Source organism: Geotrypetes seraphini, chromosome 1 (assembly GCF_902459505.1).
Source record: "Geotrypetes seraphini chromosome 1, aGeoSer1.1, whole genome shotgun sequence".
NCBI classification, from domain to species: domain Eukaryota; kingdom Metazoa; phylum Chordata; class Amphibia; order Gymnophiona; family Dermophiidae; genus Geotrypetes; species Geotrypetes seraphini.
In genome coordinates this window covers 448,922,880-448,939,751 of record NC_047084.1, presented here as the reverse complement: position 1 = coordinate 448,939,751, position 16,872 = coordinate 448,922,880, and the positions used below count along the sequence as shown (strand labels likewise).

The 16,872-nt window shown below is 41.7% G+C and overlaps 1 protein-coding gene across 1 annotated transcript in view; it reads right to left on the bottom strand.

Moving 5' to 3' along the window:
- The window catches only part of PDZD4 (PDZ domain containing 4), a 157,227-nt gene that overhangs the window by 60,634 nt on the left and 79,721 nt on the right, over positions 1–16,872 (bottom strand). The window contains exon 2 of the mRNA XM_033920789.1: positions 3,521–3,768. Within this exon, the coding sequence (XP_033776680.1) occupies positions 3,521–3,768 (248 nt within the window). The remainder of the gene's footprint in view (positions 1–3,520; positions 3,769–16,872) is intronic.

The window sequence follows — 16,872 nt, the reverse complement described above, 5'->3', positions numbered from 1 at the left end:
CTGAAGGCCGGGCAGGTTTGTAGTAGGCGTTTGGCATTAACATCACGCTTCACTGTTGTTGCAGGCACGTTCAGGCAATCATTCTGTGTGTTAATCGGTGGAGCTACTGTAAATATCTTTTCATCTGTAAACCAGATGAAGCTGATGCTGTCAAAAGCTTTCACAGAAGCAGGCTGGAGCAACTTGCGAGGCCTGCCACAAAAGTGCATAATTGTGCTACTTTCTCTTTAAGCAAATTCTCAGTCTGGGTGACAACTCGCCAAATATCTTTTAAGGAAATATCACTCTCAGGAACAGCTTGAGTGGAAACCATCTCAACTGTATCAGAACTGACCGCTTACAATTTAACTAAGTTATCAGTCCGTGGAGATGCTACAATGAGATTTTGCACTAGTTCAGGTTTGTCCTGCAACCAGGGCAGGATTAATTCGTCGATGGCCCCTAGGCACACAAGTACACTGGGCCCCCCGCCCCGCCCCACCCCACCATGCGCCCAGGCGGAAACAGGAAGCTGCGTCAGAGGGAAGCTTTGGTCAAGCAGCACCGCTTGCATAACTACAGTTTCCGTTGCCTTTCTTACCCGCGTTGCTTGCTTGTCTTACTTTCCGTCGATGGGGGTGGGGGCCGCATTGCCGATCCGGGTGGGGCCCGCATTTCCGATTGGAGGAGCCCGCGTTGCTGATCGATGCTGGAGGGGTCCATCGCCGTTTGGAAAAAACAATGTTGATGCCCTCCTTCATCGGGCCCCCCTGACCATTTCGGGCCCTAGGCACGTGCCTACTTTGCCTATTGGTTAATCCTGCCCTACCTGCAAACCATTAGGTATAGACTCCACCTGAATATTTACATCTGCAGGCAGGGGTGGAGGGGATCTAGCGTCGGGACTCAGAGAAAACCCATCCGAAGTGAGAGACAGAGCGTGCGAAAAAGTACTTACTGTTTGAGCAATTCCAGTCAAATGTTTGTCCAAAGGACCTTTAATTACTGGTGTAGATGCAGCAAGCTTTTTCACATATCCCCTTCGTTTTCCCATAATTCACCCACTATATAGCACAGCTGACTAATATACCTTGCTCTATAACAGAGCTAGGTGATATACCGGGTGAGGGGAGTGAAATCTGTAAACCCTTCAGGCAGAGATGGAAGGCTCTTTTCTCAATTCCCAACACTCTCCAGAACCTCCTGTCCTCAAACTCTCTCCATTCTGTATTTTTTGCATTGCTGCACCCTGACTGCCTTCCTTAGCTGATGCATCATGCCCCTTTTCTGACTATATGCAAATCCTGCCTAAATGCGCACCGCTTTTAAAACTTAAGGGCCTGATTCTGGAAGCATGTCAATCATCGACAGGCACTACGTCCAGAATCACGCCTTTTTTTTGACAAAGGCGCCTTAAATGTAGACCAGCATTTTAAAGGCCTGTATTTAAGGCACTGGTCTCATGCTTAGGGAGGTGCATAGGGATGCCTATGGATGCCTAAGGCTACTTTTGGTGCAAACCACGCCCATGCCAGCCGTAGGTGTCCCTAGGCGCCTCTGTAGGTGCAAGACTGGCGCCTGCATTAAAAAAACAATGTTGGTTAGTTAGACCAGTGTTTCCCAACCCTGTCCTGGAGGACCACCAGGCCAATCGGGTTTTCAGGCTAGCCCTAATGAATATGCATGGAGCAGATTTGCATGCCTGTCACTTCCATTATATGCAAATCTCTCTCATGCATATTCATTAGGGCTAGCCTGAAAACCCGATTGGCCTGGTGGTCCTCCAGGACAGGGTTGGGAACCACAGAGTTAGATGGAGGTAGGATGCCTCCCACCATCTGTCCTTGGGACACCATTTAGAGAATTTGGCCCTAAATGTCTATCCAAATATGAGCTGCTTGATTTTAACCATTGCTTACAGTCAACAAACCTCTGTAACTATAGACTAGATTAAAAGCTCCATAGAGAAAGGGCTCTTTCTTGAATGTTTGTACAGTGCTGTATAGTCTTGTACCACCAACTAAATGATTAATAATACTAGTTGTAGTAATCTATTTATACTACAGAAGGGACCACATCACCAGTGGCTGTTTCTATTATAGAAGTTTAATGTACAGCTCTGCGTATGTCTAGTAGTGCTATAGAAATGATAAGAAGTACCGTGTTCCCACGAAAATAAGATCTACCCCAAAAATAAGCTCTAGTTGATGGCAGCAACATGCCCCCCACCACCCCTTCCATCTCTCCCTCCCATGTGAATCCCGACCACGAGCTGAAATACCTGGAAACAAACAGCAGTGTCGGCAGCACAGGCTGGATCGCGGCCTACCCTTCTCACATCCGGGCATCAGCAATGTGGCAAGGAACGGCCAGGCATGAGAAGGGCAGGCCACGATCCAGCCTGTGCTGCTGATACTGCCATTTATTTCCAAGTATTTCAGTTCGCGGTCGGGGTTCGCATGGGAGGGAGAGATGAAAGGGTCAGCAGGGGGGTTGCGGGGTCCGTTGCAGCGGTGGGGGGGATGGGAAGGATAGAAAGATGCTGCACAGGGGGATGGGAGGAAGGAAGGGAGGGATAGAAGCTTCAAGGGTTCTGCTGCACAAGGGGAGGGATAGAAGCTTCAAGGATTCTGCTGCACAGGGGGAAGGGAGGGAGGGATAGAAAGATGCTGCATATGTGGGGGAGAGAAAGGATATAGGAAGAATTGGGGTAGAGGAGAGGAAGGGATTGATGATCAGTGTACATGAAAAAAATAAGACCTACCTGAAAATAAGACCTAGTGCCTTTTTTGAGGTCAAAATTAATATAAGACAGTGTTTTATTTTCGGGGAAATACGGTAGTTTTAGAAGTGACTGCACTCTCAACAGCTATTGTAGATGTGCTCTTGATTCCAGCCCAAATATAGGGTGGCCACAGTCTGGTTCAGCCTTGGTTGTACCTGCCCCATTCTTTATATTGCTTTGTAAATCTAGTCTTTACATTGATTTCCCTAGGAAAATCATAACTGCAAATACATACAGGCAATAGGCTAAAACTAGAAATGGATCAACCTGTTTACATGACCCAGGGTGAAGTGACAACTCTATCCAGGAATGAGTGATAGAGTGGTAACACATCATTTTGAGAATTTCTCCCTGTGTCTACTTTAGAGGCATCTTCAGTTGTCTGTTTATGACCAATATTGCTGTACTGCAAGATTAGTAACAAACACAGTAGCAAACGCCTGAGCTGATCTTAATCTACACCAGCATTTCTCTGATTAATTACAGGTACTAAACTAAAGCAATAGAGATGAAAAGAGCAAAGCTGAAGAGACTTTAGCAGCTTTGTTGATTTTACATTTGTAATGAGCAGTTTTTAGGGGATTTCTATTGTTCTAACTTCTCGGTGCAGTTTCAAAAAAAGGTACATTTCCCAACTTCATACACAACAAGGCTCTCTTAAAGAGTATTTAAGTTGATCTCCAATGCAACTTATCTCCATGTGAAAAAAAATGTAGGACTGAGAGATAGATGAGGAGCCATCTTTTATATACTCACAGCTCAGAGAGCACATAGGGCTCCAGGGCAAGGGTGGGTGGAGACGGGGGCTGGACCTTGCCCAAGGCCATCATCTGCTCAAAGCTGATGTCTGTCTGGGTTCCACTGTCTACAAGCTGCAGGTCATGGGGTGATGACCCTCCACCTCGGATGCGAGGACTGCGCCGCAACACCTGTATCAGCAAAGGGTCCCTGGACGCACGCAGGGTTTCCAGTGTTTGCTCTTGTGGCAATTCTCGCCCATTCACCTGGGGGGGAATAAATAAGACAGCTTCATATATAGCCCTTTTAATTCTCTTTTCACACAATACAACAATACCTGCCACACTCAAAAATCTGTAGTTATGCAGCTCTCTGGGACAATGGCGTACCTAGCATATGTGACACCCGGGGCCCATCATTTTTTGACACCCCCCCCATCTATATGAAAAATATGATTTTTAGTAACAATCTACATATCGCACAACAAGAGTGTACCTAGGAAAAGGCAGCATCTTAAACACTGCAGTGAGCACTAGAATACCAACACATACATTGTAAAACTAAACAAACCAGATCCTGCACAGTCAATTGATCCAGTACAGTCGATGCTATCAGAAAGCCATGTCCCTTTCATACACACAGACAGATATACCTTTGCCCAATATGGAATAATCACAAACTAAAAATAGAAATATGTAGACAAAAGTTAAACTGAACTGCCAAGAAACCAGACTCTGCATACAATGCAACACCACAACACCACAAAAACAGTAATACATGTTGTTATACCCCAGCATATTACTGATAATTTTGTTCAGAATATTATATGTCTCCTCAAGTCTGCTTACCTGAACTCCTGAACCTTAGTGTTACCTTGACAACATCAAATGCTTTACTAAGAACCCAACAGCTTTTCCCTAAATTCAGTTGCCTGCGTAACACTCAAATAACATCAGTAAAGACAGACCTGGGTGTTACCAAAACAAGAGAACAAAAGAGCTGCAACACCTCATTAACGCCAGATGGGACCTGAATGTTATCCAAACAAAGAAAATGGCCAGAGGGGTAACTGAAATTCAGCATGCTACCGACATGAATCCACAAGTCTGTTTATCTGACATTTTGACCTCTTTGACCTGAATGTTGCCCAAACAACTTCAAAGGGACCGACCTGGGGTGTGCCTGAATCAAAGGACGCTGTTACTGCAGGACCAGCTGTTTAACTCAGCAGCTTATAAGGACGGAATTCTGCTCCTAGAATCCAGAATCCTAGCCGGCTATCCAAGACGTCAGGTCTAACGGGGCAGACTCCTGTGTCCTACTCGCCTATCCATTGAGGGATTCCGAATGGTGAAGGGAGGGTTTACGTGAGATACGGTGATGATAATTTATTCTTATATATATATTAAAGTGTTATTGTTTATGCTTTATATTGTCTGTATGTTTTTCTGAGTATCTCTGATCATCCCACTTGACAGAAATTAGTGGCGGAACAAATTGGTACCAGAAGTGGGGTTGATCTAATGATGTCAGAAAAATTAACTAGGCAACAAGGGGTTGAGGAGCAGGCTCCCAATCCCTCCATTCCAAATGGGAATGAAATTATGGGAACATTAATGGCCACTGAGTGGTCTGTAGAAGCAGGATTGTGTGAATCCTGTACTTTTGGAAGTGGGGATCCACATGAATTATGTGCCTCCTTACAAAAGGTGAAAATCTCAAAAGGAAAAGAGCAAGAAGTAATTTCTAGACAAGGAAGGATGATTTTGTCAGACTGGAGGAATTTGCATGAAGCTAAACAGGAATTACAATTGAAATTAGAAGAGCTGGAAAAGAAAAGGAATAAACAACAACATGCCATTACAATGCTACAATGTCAGAATAAGTTGTTAATGGATAAGGTAGAAACCTATCAAAATGTAATAGAACAGTCAGCTATGCAATATGCACAATATAAATACAAGAAACGGAGGTGGAAAGTGAGTTACAGAAAAGTTAAAATCTTAATTTATCATCTGCCGAATGATTGGAATCCAAACAAACGGGATGGGAATATTTGGGATTCAAATTCTAATAACAGGGAGGATGTTACTCCACATGAAATCATGGATATGATGGCACGCTTTACACAGCAGCCTGGGGAACCACTAATACAGTGGGTAGTTCGGGTGCAGGAGCTGGGTGCAGCAGGGATTATGTTAGATGCCACAGATGCCCCCAAATTTGTTCAAATTAGTCAAGAAATAGTAGTGCAACATGCGTTGCGGAAGGATCCTTATCCTGAAAAAATTGCCCAAAGGTCTTTATTAGAGATAATTAGTAGGGGTGTCACAAGGCGATATCCCCTTGAATCTGACTGGCCTTCCAATGATAAAGTTTGGTATACATTGAAAGATGCACAAATGAGAATTAAGGAAGAGGCTATGAAGGTAGCTTTAGTAATAGGTCACGCTGACACATATATGTCATTACCTTTTACTGAGTCCATGAGAAATAAAATTATTAAGCATGCTGCAACGGCATACAAACAGGTAATGATAACTTTGTTGATCAATCAAATAGACAGGACTATTTTGGAAGCCTTAGAAGCGGTCCGACAGTTAGGAGATCGGGGGGACTGGGGACCTCAAAATACTTTTGATAAAAAGAGAACAGGACAATCCAATTCAAACAGGGCTAAGCGGGTGTCTCGGAGGAATATGTTTTTGGCATTAATAAAAGATGGTGTAAAGAGGGAAGAAATAGATGGAAAAGATACAAGGACATTATGGGGAATGTACAAAAGTAGAGGACTGGGAAAGAAATCTATGTCTCAAGCCCAAGTAAGCAAGAGTGAGGATGTGCCAGTGCCAATTGCTCCTCCTGAGGAAACTGCTTCCACTCTTTATCCTGATTTAAAAGGGTGGAAGTGGTGGGAGGATCAATGATGTGAATACCAAGCCTCAGTGTTAGCTTGGACCAAATTAGAACAGTGTCCGCAGGTAGAGATAAATAGTTAGTAGAAACCTGGGGAGCAACAGGTACAAGCTGTAGTGGACGCTGGGGTGTAGGAATATAAATATCAGGATTGGGGGGAAAATTATACAAGCAGAAATAAAAAATTAAAATACTTACATAGTCCCACTTTCTATCACAAGATTAAAGCAGAAAGTAGGCAAAAGGATGCAGAGAGGTGATAGAGAAAGCTAAACTTCTCTTCTCCCCAAAATAAAAAACAGACTTGGGCCTTTTTGGACAATAAAAAAGTAGAATGAATAAAGTTTTGTTAGATAGTATGCACGTAAACCTCTCTTATATGTTTTATAGATTAAAGCGTCCCTGCTTGAATTTTTATGATTGTGTGACAGAACTTTGAAATGGAAGAAAATAGAAAAGAAGACCAGTAAAACTATGTAGAGCAATTAACTTAAATTTCTATCTCTCTCTTTCTTTTAGAAGCTTATTATCTAAGACATGGTCCGGAGAACCAATTTCACTGTGCCACATTTAAAATACTTCCAGCAATGTGACCTGATAGTGGGAATCCAATGGATACCACATTTGTTTGTGACTCTTTTGATTAATAGTGTGCTTATTTACAGATTAAAATCAACCCTGAATCATTACCGCTGGAAGAAAGCATGCCGGAGCTCTGTGTTTGTCTGTTTCTGTTATGTGTTGTCTGTTTTAGCTTATGGGGTACCCCAACATTGCACATTGGCCATTTCCAGAGTTTATTCCACCCCTTCTATTAGTCCAAATGGTACCATATCCCTTTCCAAAAAAGATTCCCCCACATACCAGAAAATATCTTATGAAAACCATGCTCACAATGATTTTATGCTATGGCTCACAGGTAATAGAGGCCATCAGCGTGCCAGATTTTGGGAATAAAGGGGACGCCCATGTGGGATCCCTACGGGGGTCAGGGCAAAGGGTCTATAGAGTGGGCAGACTTGATGGGCCTTGGCCCTTTTCTGCCGTCATCTTACTATGTTTCTATGTTTCTATACAGCCCAATGATAATTTAGTTAGGGGTTATATTATAAAAGGATATCTGAAGAGAAATAATTAGAAAGCTTTATACCTGATAAAATGGTATTCATTGGTATTTGATATTTGCTAAATAAAATAAAAAATGGTCTCTCTTTATTTAACTTACCAGGTATAAACAGTGCAGTGCACATCTCTGACATAAGTTATTTGGGTATCACATTCTGTACGTGTGTATGGTCTCTCTTAAATGACATAATAATTATGTCCAGAACATAAAAAGGTATATTTTCTGAATGTCCTACAGAATACCTTTAAGTGCATTAGTGTTGTTTCTCTTATCTCACACAAATACTACCTTACACACAAGTATTGTGTCAAATGTTATCACATTCTGTACGTGTGTATGGTCTCTCTTAAAAATGACATAATAATTATGTCCAGAACATAAAAAGGTGTATTTTCTAAATGTCCTACAGACTACCTTTAAGTGCATTAGTGTTGCTTCTCTCATCTCACCCAAATACTACTTTACACACAAGTATTGTGTTACATGTTATCACCTTCTGTACATAAAGTGGTTTTTCTCCTTTTTCTCTTATACTCTCTTTTACCACTAGGGGGGTTTAATGTAACTAAAGCATTGAAGTTAAACAGTTATGAGGAAATATTTTCCTTGAAAAATCACGTACTGGGAAATGTTATTCCATATAGACATTCATCCTTTTGTGATAAAATTGGTCAGCTCTGCTCTCTCATTCTGATGATTTGGCTAACATGCTGGGTTAAGAGAAAATTTCACCAGACCGAGAAGATGAAGACGCAACCAGACATACAGTGCCGTGCCATGAGGCTGTTATGTGGCACCGACTTGGGAATAGAAGTGAGCCTATATCCTGCCACTTCACATTAGGGCTGGTCTGTGGAGGTGGTGCCTGAAACTTACATGAGTGAAGGCATGTGAGTGGCATAGCAAGCCTATTGAAACCGGAGCATAGCCAGACCCTAACCAAAGATGCTAAGAAAAACGGGATACCAGATAACTGCGGTGATCGATGGCGAATATGAAGCTACCCTAAATGTATGCCATGAGTAAGAGCACAAATATAATATTAATAAGATTATTAATTTTCATGATTCCCAATACGTGATACTTTCAAGTGAAAGGCCTAATTAGCAAGAAATATTAGGGAATGCAAGAACACCAGGTTTAGCACATAAGGAAATAAATTATGAAGGGAAAATTAATTTTCCCATTTTACCTTTGCTTAAAAGTAGAATAGATACTATTGTTTCTGAAATACTGGCTGGCAAAGAAGCATATTTTGACTCCAGAGTAGCAGATGTATTTAGAAGGGAAGGTGAATGGGTGACAAATACTGTACATAATTATGAACTAACGCTACGATATGATCAGTTAATGTTACATGTCGTTATTGATTTAAAAACCACATCACATTCTGTACCCTTAGATAGAAAATGGTGTAAATGAAACAATGTGTACCACTGCAGTGATATGGCATAAAAGGAGTTTCTTCATTTTGTACTCTATAAATTTGTTTAACTATCTTTTAACCTTTCTTAATTGTCGGACACTCTCTCCCTTAATTCGGAGGACTTCTAAATTTGGAGACGCAAACTTGAGTATCCAGGAGTGGAATGTTATACCCCAGCATATTACTGATAATTTTGTTCAGAATATTATATGTCTCCTCAAGTCTGCTTACCTGAACTCCTGAACCTTAGTGTTACCTTGACAACATCAAATGCTTTACTAAGAACCCAACAGCTTTTCCCTAAATTCAGTTGCCTGCGTAACACTCAAATAACATCAGTAAAGACAGACCTGGGTGTTACCAAAACAAGAGAACAAAAGAGCTGCAACACCTCATTAACGCCAGATGGGACCTGAATGTTATCCAAACAAAGAAAATGGCCAGAGGGGTAACTGAAATTCAGCATGCTACCGACATGAATCCACAAGTCTGTTTATCTGACATTTTGACCTCTTTGACCTGAATGTTGCCCAAACAACTTCAAAGGGACCGACCTGGGGTGTGCCTGAATCAAAGGACGCTGTTACTGCAGGACCAGCTGTTTAACTCAGCAGCTTATAAGGACGGAATTCTGCTCCTAGAATCCAGAATCCTAGCCGGCTATCCAAGACGTCAGGTCTAACGGGGCAGACTCCTGTGTCCTACTCGCCTATCCATTGAGGGATTCCGAATGGTGAAGGGAGGGTTTACGTGAGATACGGTGATGATAATTTATTCTTATATATATATTAAAGTGTTATTGTTTATGCTTTATATTGTCTGTATGTTTTTCTGAGTATCTCTGATCATCCCACTTGACAGAAATTAGTGGCGGAACACATGTCCTCTAATACTGTGCAAAATATAAAGACAGTAGATGTAAATTTGAAAAACTGATATATAACAATCACCACTTTACAAATTAACAAATAAAAATAAAACAAATAATGAGAAATATGAAAATACCATTTTATTGGACTAATCCCCGTAAGCTCGATCCTCATCCCCACAAACCACCTGATTCCATCCACACAAGCCTTGAATTGTTTTATATTGAACTTATATTAAAGTATAAAAAGAAACAATATTCTGTACAATTGTCAATTTATAAATCAGCGTCTTCTCCCCACTCTCTCTTCCCAATTTCCCTTCAGCGTCCTCAGCCCACTCTCTCTCCACTTTCCTGCAGCGCACGCACATAAAAACAAGCAAGTAATTTTATATCATTTTCATTCTATTCATTCATAGAAATTAAAGTCTACATAATGCCAATCACATAACAAAACATGATTTTACAAAAATAATTCCCTGCAGTCAAGCCTGCAATGATTACTAGATGTCTTTCAGCAGCTCCCCTCCCTCCATCCCTGTTACCTTCGTGGCCAAGTCAAAATGATCTACCAACAATAAAATTTTAAAAACACAAAGCACATTGTACGCAGAGAAAATGTTTAATTATCATTATCACTTTTAAATCTCTGGTATCTAAAACCCCAGCCTTTATTTATAGGGTTTTAATTCCGTAGACATTGCCTAGACTTCTGAGGTCAAGTGACCAAAATTTGTTGGTCATTCCCACAAGGCGGCAGACTATTTTTTCTGTCACGGCTCCTCAATCTTGGAATTCTCTTCCAATTCACCTAAGAGATGAAAAGAATCTTGGAATATTTAAGAGTAAATTAAAGAGTCTTCTTTTTCAAGATGTATTCAATGTTTAATTGAACTGCTTTTGGCTCTGAAACTTTTTTTCTTTTACTACTTCTATCATTTTTTATTCCCCATCCTATTGTTTTCACCTTAATTGTTCTACTTTTATATCTAAATTGTATTTCATCTCTAGTTTTCCTCTTGTTTCTTTTTTTTATCAATGTATGTCTATCTTAATTTAATTTATTATGTATTAGCTACGAAACTTGTTTATATTTGTAATTTTAATCATTATTATGTATCAGTAGCTATGATACATTTCTTTTAAGTTTGTCTCCCCTTATTTTGTACTTTTGTAATTTTATTACTTTGTACATCGTTTAGAATTCGGAATAAGCGATTAATCAAATGTTATAATAAACTTGATAAACTTGAAACTTGAATATTCTGCGGGTTTTCAAAGAGGTCAAGGCAGATGACTTTATGCAATGTCACCTCAGTAACAACTATACAAAAATAGACAAATATACCCCCCTCCCTTTTTATTAAACTACGATAGCGTTTTTTAGCGCAGGGAGCTGCACTGAATGCCCCACGCTGCTCTCGACTCTCTCTGCGCTAAAAACTGCTATTGCAGTTTAGTAAAAGGGGCCCATAGTGCAAAATATAGACAGCATATATAAATTCTCAAAACGGACACATTTTGATCACTAAATTGAAAATAAAATAATTTTTCCTACCTTTATGTTTGGTAATTTCATCAGTCTCTGGTTGCACTTTATTCTTCTGACTGTGCATCCAATATTTCTTCCCTTCTTTCAGCCTCCTGTATGCTTCCTCTCCTCCAGACTTCATTCCCTCCCCCAACTTTTTCTTTGTTTCATCCTGTCCCCTTCTTTCTTTCTCTCTCCATGCCCCCTTTCTTTCTGTATGTCTGTCTTTCTCTCTCTGTCCATGCCCCATTTATTTCTTTCACCCTGCCCCCTTTTTTCTTTCTCTCTCCATGCCCCCTTTCTTTCTCTATGTCTGTCTTTCTTTCTCTTTCCCCATTTTTTTCTTTCTCTCACCCTACCCCCTTTCTTTCTTTCTGGCTCCCTGTCCCCCCCTTGCTTTCTTTCTGGCTCCCTGGCTCCCCCCTTTCTTTCTTTCTTCCTTCCCTCCCCCATGCCACCGCCACTACCACCACCATGTTGCCACCACTGCCGGGGAAAGGCTGCCACTGGCCATCGGAAACAGGCCCGCGCCAAATTCGCCCTCCTTCTTTTCCCGCGGGCCGACCAACTCTGGCTGCCTGACGTCAATTCTAACGTCGGAGAGGACGTTCCGGGCCAGCCAGGCAGCGATTGGCTGGCTCAGAACATCCTTTCCGACGTCAGAATTGATGTCGGATGGCTAGAGTTGCTCGGCTCGGGGAAGAGAAGCAGCAGGGAGGGAGAATTTGGCGCCGACTTCTTTCTTTCCCCGGCGGCAGCCTATTCCCCGGTAAATGGCCAGCTGACCACCCCCTCGGGCCTTGCACCTGGGGCAGACTGCCCCCCCGCCCCCTCTTTGGTACGCCACTGCTCTGTGATACTCATAGACTTGTAAAAAAACATATTGCAAAGAAAAAAGGACTGCTTTGCAAACATAAACAGCGAATGAGTGGCAAAAGTATATAAAACATGACTCATGAAATTTTCTAACCTATTAGTATGTGTTTGTATTATCGGGTTTGTTTGTGTATATCTGTGCTATTTGTATGATTATCTCTGACCTGGATGTGAGAGGAGGTTGGATGATGTAAATCAGAGCTCTAGAGTCAGAGTCAGGCCCTTGTCTAAGTGCTGAGTTGGAGGATGATCACAAGGTAAAAGCACGAGGTAAAGGGAGGGTAATCACGAGATAAAAGCATGTACCTATCTTTGTATCCACCAATGTAAAACCATGTACCTTTGTACCCTCCAATCATGAGATGTGTAAACGAGGGAGTTACTATGATGTCATTAGCTTAGAAGCATAATAAATAGGGACTCGGAGCTAGCCCTTGCTAGCGCCTCCTCCCGATTCTAAGACTGCATGTGTGTGTTTCCTTTGTGGGGCATTCCTACAATCTGGGTGAGTGGGCCCTGTCCCCAGAAGCGTTCCAAGTGACAGTGGGGCACTGGGGTCAGCCCCACTTTGACCTGATGGCCATATCAAGAAACAAGAAAGCGGATTGCTTCTTTAGGCGAAGATCTGAGCCCAGATGCAAGGGGCTCAACACTCTGGTGTAGCCATAGCCTCAGGAGATTCTCCTGTATGTCTTTCCTCCTTGGCCGATGATTGGCTGGGTTATTTGATGGATCACAGCCCAGTTATTCTGGTGGCTCCAGATTGACCTCACAGACTATGGTATGTAGATCTGATGTATCTGCGCAGAGGTCGCAGCCTTCAGCTGAGCATCTATCCAGACCTACTCTCACAAGGTCTGGTCTCCATGGAGGATCCAGGTCAATTTGTTTTTATGGTATGGCTCATGAGCGCACAGCCTTAGAACATAAAGGATATTCTGGCCTGATTGTTGATACTCTTCTGAAGTCTAAGAAGTTGTCCACGATGTTGACTTATGCTAAGGCATGGAAGACCTTCCAACATTGGTGTGCTCAGGACCAGGTGGATCCTTATTCAGCTCCGATCTCACTAATTCTTGCCTTTCTTCTTTGGATATAGGCCTCACTGTGGCTTCCCTTCGGGTCCAAGTAGCTGGACTCTCCTGTTTTAGATACCGGAAGCATCGGTCCTCCTTGGGTGTCTCATCCTAGTGTCGCTAGATTCTTGAAGGGGGCTCTTCGTGTCAGACTGCCGGTTAAGCATCCTTTCCCTTCCTGGGACCTTAACTTGGTGTTGTCTAGCCTTACCAAGGCTCCTTTTGAGCCCCTTTGAGAAGCTTCCCTCTTGGACTTGATGCTCAAGACTTCAGCGCATTGTGTGTTGAAACTGCAGGCTTTGTCTTACAGAGACCCTTTTCTCCTTATTTTGGAGGTGGGGGGTTTCCCTTCAGATGGTTCCTTCCTTCCTGCTGAAGGTAGTTTCGGCTATCCATGTTAATCAGGAAGTGTGTTTGCCTGTCTTTCAACTAACAGGTTCAAAGACACAGGACTGCCTGTTAAAGACACTGGATGTACACAGAGTTCTTCTGCGTTATCTGGAGGTCACCAACGAGTTTTGTCTCTCTGACCATTTGGTTGTGCTGACTCATTCAGTTAAGCAGGGCGCTCCCACTTCCAAGGCCATGATTTTCAGGTAGATCCATAGGGCCATTTCGGCAGCTTACATTCTTTCTGAGAAACAGTCAAGGCGCATCCTACCAGGAGTGTGGCTTCTTCATGGGCCGAAGCTAGAGCTGTGTCTCCTGAGGAAATTTGCAGATCGGCAACATGGTCTTCTTATCACATGTTTGCCAAGTTCTAAAGAGTGGATGTGGTGGCAAGACAGGACTCTGCCTTTGGGTCCTCAGTCTTAAGATTCAGTGCAGCAAGCCTGCCCTAGCTTTTTAGAGGACTGCTTTTGTATGTCCCTACTGTTTAGAATGTTTCACCTATTGCACTGGAAAAAGAGATTATGTACTTACCCTGCTAAGTTCTTTTCCAGTAGATAAGTGATACATTCTAGACTTCCGCCCTGCACCTGCTTACAGTTTTCAGTCTGTTTATGCTTTTCCAAGCTGATTCTTGGATGCCTGTCAGTCCTTGAGGGCTGGGAAGAATTTGTGTATATGTTTCAATTTATTGGGATTAATTTTTGAGCTGTGAAGCCTGTGTTGTTTGTTAATGGTACTGTTTAGTTATTTTTGAGCAGAACACTTTGTTTAAGCCTGTTGCTATAGGTGCCTCTACTTCACATGTGTTGGGTGGCTCTACGTGCTTGAGTACTAACTGAAGGTGGAGCTAAAGAGCCCAGTGAAGTACAACAGAGGCAGAGTGAAAAATCCAGAGAGATTCCTTCTGCAGCACCAACGGCTATGGGGAAATAACCCTACTGTCTAGAATGTCTCACCTATCTACTAGAAAAGAGCTTACCAGGGTAAGTACTGTACATAATCTCTTTTTACTGTTCCAACAAAGCTAAGTACAGGTAGCAGATCGTTTATATTTGCCTATTGGAAGTAATCATTAAGCTGGCTGTGTTTTTCTATCAAGATACTACAATACAGAATTGCAACATCTGTAACTAAAGGAACTTTAATATAATATCTTTTAAAAGTATTTCTGCGTGAGAGAGAAGAAGGAGAACTATATAAATAGCTAGCCACATGTAATTAATGACTCTTTCTGTTGTATACCTGAGGAAAAGGCCCAGAACTCCTGGACATGGTAATCTTGGGTTCAAAAAAAGGATTTACAGTTTAAAGTGGAGTGCATGATGCTAAAAGTGTTGACGTCTTGGATAAAAGAAGGCGCCATATTTAAATAGCATTTAATGCTTGTGAGATAGCGTTCTTTCAGAAAGCTGTAAGTTTCCACCAAATAATGTTTTTTATTTACAGATTAAAGAAGGATTGTTGAGGATTTTCAACCACTCTGCTATTATTATTGTTATTTTTTAGAGACTGGCACTAGCCTTGAAGAAGCCTATTTTGGCGAAACTGGACTTGTCGGTGCTTTGGTATTTTAACCACTATTTTGACCACGATCTACAGCGGAGAGTATATTCAGTCAACGATATTCACAAGATAAGTGTTTTTCTTGGTTGAAATGTATGTTTCATGCTTAAAGCAGCTATCATTTGGAGTTCCTGTTACTGTAGTTGTTTCACATTATTCACAAGGTCTCTTTTGTACTTTATAATTAGCAGTGGTTATTATCCAATACACTAAGGGCTCCTTTTATGAAGCCGCGTTAGCGTCTTTATCGCACGCGACTTTATCACGCACTAACCCCCGTGCTAGCTGAAAAATTACCGCCTGCTCAAGAGGAGGCGGTAGCGGCTAGTGCGGCCAGCAGTTTAGCGCACGCTATTACGCGCATTAAACTGCTAACACGGCTTCGTAAAAGGAGCCCTAAGTGCCATTTGAGAAACCACTAAGAAAAGATTTTTTTATTTTCTGTTACACATTTCTTGTCAAAAGGAATTAAATAGATTAAAAAGAAAAAGTACAGAAAGAAAAAAGTTAAAAAAAAAACCTTCTCATATCAATATATCTATAAATGATTTTCTGATGGTTTTATGGATTGATGAAAGAGAATTCCATCCAGATATAACCAATGCACATTATTGTAGTCTGTGATTTGGATTTCTGAGATCCTTTTCCTTCAAATAGGTTCATGCATAGTGCTATAGTGGCATGCATTTTCAATGAATAGACCTTTAGTTGATTGACATGTTAAAAGTCCTCCAATCCTAAACATCTGTCTAATAAACTAATTCTGTTTCATTTGTTTCAGAATAACAGCCAGAGGTCGGACACATCCATCCCAAGGAATGTGGGTTTAAATAATGATCTTTTTTCTCTTTGCAGAACTGACAGCTTTCCTGGGTTCTGGGGAAATAGAAAGTTTAGCATGACTAATTTACTAAATCCTCCAATTTTAACCCCCCCCCCCTTTTATGAAGCCACGTTAGGGAATTTTATTGCTGGCTGCAGTGATAAAAGCTCCAACACTCATAGAATTATTTTGAGCGTCAGAGCTTTTACTGCAGTGGCCGGTGGTAAAATATCCTACCTGGCTTCATAAAAGGGAGGGGGGGGGGTGCTAGAGAATGATATATTTAACAATTATTAACTTAATTAATTGTACTTAAAACACAGTAGCAAATACTAATGGTCCTATGTGTTGTTATGACTTGGATAGTATTGTCAATCATGTGTGAGTTTTTTACTAATGGGTTTTTTTTCCCAATTATCCAAAACTAACAACTTTTAACAGCCATTTTGATGGACACTGGCAGGCCATTTTTCAAGAAAAAAAACCTCTTCCAAACATTTTTATATGTTACAGTGTTTCTTTAGCATCCTTCCATACCAGCACAGATGGATGGGTTTACGCTCCTCTACCAGCAGGTGGAGACTGAGAACACACTGAATTCTATCAGCAGTACAAATGGGCTGTGCAGTCCCTCTTACAATCAATCTGTTCTCAGTCTCCAGCAGGTGGAAGTGGAAAGTGTGTATATGTAGTCCTGTTAGGCCTTTAGGTTGTGGCTGTTGGAAGGGATAGAAGGTGTCCTTTTTCTGGCCCTGTTCTTGTCCAGCCAGAG